This window comes from Ruditapes philippinarum, unplaced genomic scaffold, assembly GCF_026571515.1.
Source record: "Ruditapes philippinarum isolate M1 unplaced genomic scaffold, ASM2657151v2 ctg3689_1_1_1_1, whole genome shotgun sequence".
Classification (NCBI taxonomy): Eukaryota; Metazoa; Mollusca; class Bivalvia; order Venerida; family Veneridae; genus Ruditapes; species Ruditapes philippinarum.
Genome location: NW_026861147.1, coordinates 172,601 through 176,005, shown reverse-complemented (window position 1 = coordinate 176,005; position 3,405 = coordinate 172,601). Strand labels below are relative to the sequence as shown.

The window sequence follows — 3,405 nt, the reverse complement described above, 5'->3', positions numbered from 1 at the left end:
CCCTTTCCTTACTGGAAAACCACTCCACTACCTTGATGTCCATACCATATATCCTTGGGGGAGGGAACTACAAAAACCCAGAACCTGAAATTATAAAAATTCAACATTGTGTCTTTATGAAATTTCCTGTTATTTCAACTATAAAATCTTGATTATGCTGTTTATTCTGCGATGAGATGTAAAATCATATACAAATAGTTAAAACCAAGGTATTTTCTACTTCCAGGAAATCAAATATGAATGATGATTGTGTGACAGAGACTACCTAAGAAGGGCAAATATAATACGACATATTCTAGAGCGCCATTTTGGAGCCTGTTTCATATGTTTAGGCTGCGGCAAACAATTTAGCCGAGAAAATGCACCACATACTTGTAAAGATGCGAATAAAGTTAGATTTGAGGCCTACAATAAAATAACAAAATTGAAAGGAAGGGAAGCAGAAAATGCCGCTACAAAATATAAATGTACAGAAATTGAAAAGGACTTTCGCATCAGAAAAATAAACAAAAGTAAATTCATACCCGAAAGAACACCACAACTAGAAGGCATAAAAAGTATAGTCATAAAAAGAAAATTAACAAATTAAGAAATAAGACCATAGAAAATACCTTAACTACAATCTCAACCTAAAACAACGTCTAATCAAACATCAACCTCTACTAAACTTTTCGACGAGCTGAAATTATCGGATGATGAAATTGAAATTACTGACATTGAAGTACAGCCAATTGAAAACATGGAACCTACAGAAAAGAAAACGGATGAAAACAAACAAGTAGAACAAACAGAAGATAAAAGCTACAATAAAACAGAAACAGACAAAAAGAGTGAAGAAAGTAACACAAAACAAACCCAGGAAAATGAACACACAACTTCAAACTGAAACATTATAACTGAAGACAAACACAAAGACAAAGTGAACACAGACAATCATGAAACAGACAAAAAGAGTAAAGAAAGTAACACTAAAACAAACAAGAACAATGAAAAAGAAAACAAGGAAAAAGAAGCAAACAAAGAAAAATGCTACAATAAAACCAAAATAGACAAAAACGGTGATCAAACAAATATAAACATGAAACATAAACAAGGAAACAAAGATGATAAACCAAACCATAAACTGATAGAGAAACAATGACAAATAAAACTAGTGAAAAGAAAACCTCACATGAAGTAAAGGTAAAGGAGTTAAACAAAAACAATGAACAAAATAAAGAAAAACAGACAGTAAGAAAATCAATTGAAGAAAAATTTGTGACAATAGACAAACACACAGAAAAACAGAAGGAAAAACAAATGGAACACAATGCAAAAACAACAAATGTGAATACCCATAAACAAAAACAAAATAAACAAGATGAAAAAGAAACAACAGAAACAAAGTCAAAGAAAACTGAAAATAACAAAGAAAACAACGAAAATGTAAACCAGAGAAATAAACAAAAAGATAACTTCAGCATATTAAGGAAATCTAAACCACAAAAAGAACAAATCACAAATACAAATTTTGAAGGTGACATATTAAAAGAAGTAATAGACAACCAATTTAACATAAGCGATACAAGAATAGTAATATCAGAATACCAAACAACACCAATACCGAGTGATTGCGAATCCAAAGAAGAAGACAGAGACGACCCATTCCAAATGGAAAAAAATAATGAAAAACTTCAACTGATTCAAAGACAACAAGAAGAATTCATTCAATTAAACATAGGCGGGACAATCTTTTATACATCAAAAATAACATTATTAAATAGTCCGTACTCAATACTCCATCAGAAGACTCAAGAAAATTCGCCTGTCAATATTCAGAAGAACTGTATATTTATAGACCGAGATCCATGCCACTTCCGTTTTATCCTAAATTACTTAAGAAATGAATGCCATATACCTACAACACTGTTCCCATCAAACCCAACAACAATACAAGAGATCCTATTAGACGCTAAATTCTACAACATTAAAGAACTCATCAAGGACTTGAAGAAAACATTAAATAAGAAGCAGTAAACTAGAAAATTGTAAACAAAAATATATGTAAAGAAAGGTCAAATCCAAATTTTACTCTTTATTACTAAGTTATAACTACAAATTCACTCTATGTTCACCTGTTATTTCTGGGGAGGGAAGAGAACCAGTCCAAGCATTTGACCTTTCTGTAACTAAAATTAACATAATATTAACAATATACTTGTACATGTATATTACACTAAGACAAAGACAACTTTTTTTTCTATTCAAACTTTAATTATTATGTAAATTAAACAAAGAATTGTTAACTTAAAAATAGGCTAGGTATATTAAATAAATATATTGTATTGTACGAGAGATTTTCTCAATTTTTAATAATACGTTGAGCCACCGCTTATTATATTGGTGCACCTTAAATATTATATATTTTAGCTAACTTACAAAAAGTTAAGCTGTGTTGGATAATGAATGTTTTGAGATATACCCTAGACTGTTAGCATAACTTTCATTCAAAGTATTCTCTGAGAGATAAGTGCAGCCGTTTGAAATTAAAAATAATTCAAATTTGGCATATTCACTCCTCTCAGCTAATCTAGTCCAATGATAGTTATGAATAAATGTAAAACGGCTCATTTTATATATGTGTCTAATGCCCTGTGATGGATATACTCCTACTTCTAAAGAGTCGTGTACAAGCTTATTAATCATTAACATAGATTCATTTATATTATGACAGTATAAAGATAGTTTTTGAGTCTTTAGTATAGTTAACGAATGAGTATTAATAATAAAGAAGATTGTTAATGAATGTATTATTATGGCATGACTTGTATAGTTCTGTGGCGGTACCCAGCCATCGGATATCTACATTAATGTGGAATACTGATGGAGGAGAAAGACTCCTAGTGGTTCGACTCCACCTTCAAGTGCTGAGAGGTAGCGGTCCTCAGTAGCCTTTTATATGTAGTATAACTACATTATGTATTGCTCCGTATTCATAAGTTTAGCATGCTTAAATTATAATTTTATGTGAAATCATTGTTGGATATCATACCATGTATACCTATGTCTAGAAGAACACTTGTTGCCAGAGAGTATCTTCACCAAAAAACAACCCCTGTCTCAAAATGTTCTACCAAACATCCTACAAAATAAAAATCTTTGTGTGAATAAGTGATTATTAAGAGTAAATGATTATCTTTAGTTAACCTTTACATGTTCAACAGTGTGTATAAATGAGTAAATGTATAGCATGTATTATTTTATATAAATTGTTCTATGCAGTGTTCATGATAAATGATTACAGTCTGATAATCTTTTAATTCATTGTGTTAGGCTAATTCAGTAATTAGAAAATTTGATATTTATTTACTTAATGATTAAGATAGTATGCTGGTACTTACCAAAAGTACTGATTCATTAAGTATG

At 30.4% G+C, this 3,405-nt stretch overlaps 1 protein-coding gene across 1 annotated transcript; it reads left to right on the top strand.

The window, feature by feature from the left end:
• Positions 1–736: 736 nt before the first annotated feature.
• LOC132714693 (myb-like protein X) lies at positions 737–2,032 on the top strand. The gene has a single exon (XM_060697604.1). The coding sequence runs from the start codon at positions 1,138–1,140 to the stop codon at positions 2,014–2,016; it is 879 nt and encodes a 292-aa protein (XP_060553587.1). The 5' UTR covers positions 737–1,137; the 3' UTR covers positions 2,017–2,032.
• Positions 2,033–3,405: the final 1,373 nt, after the last annotated feature.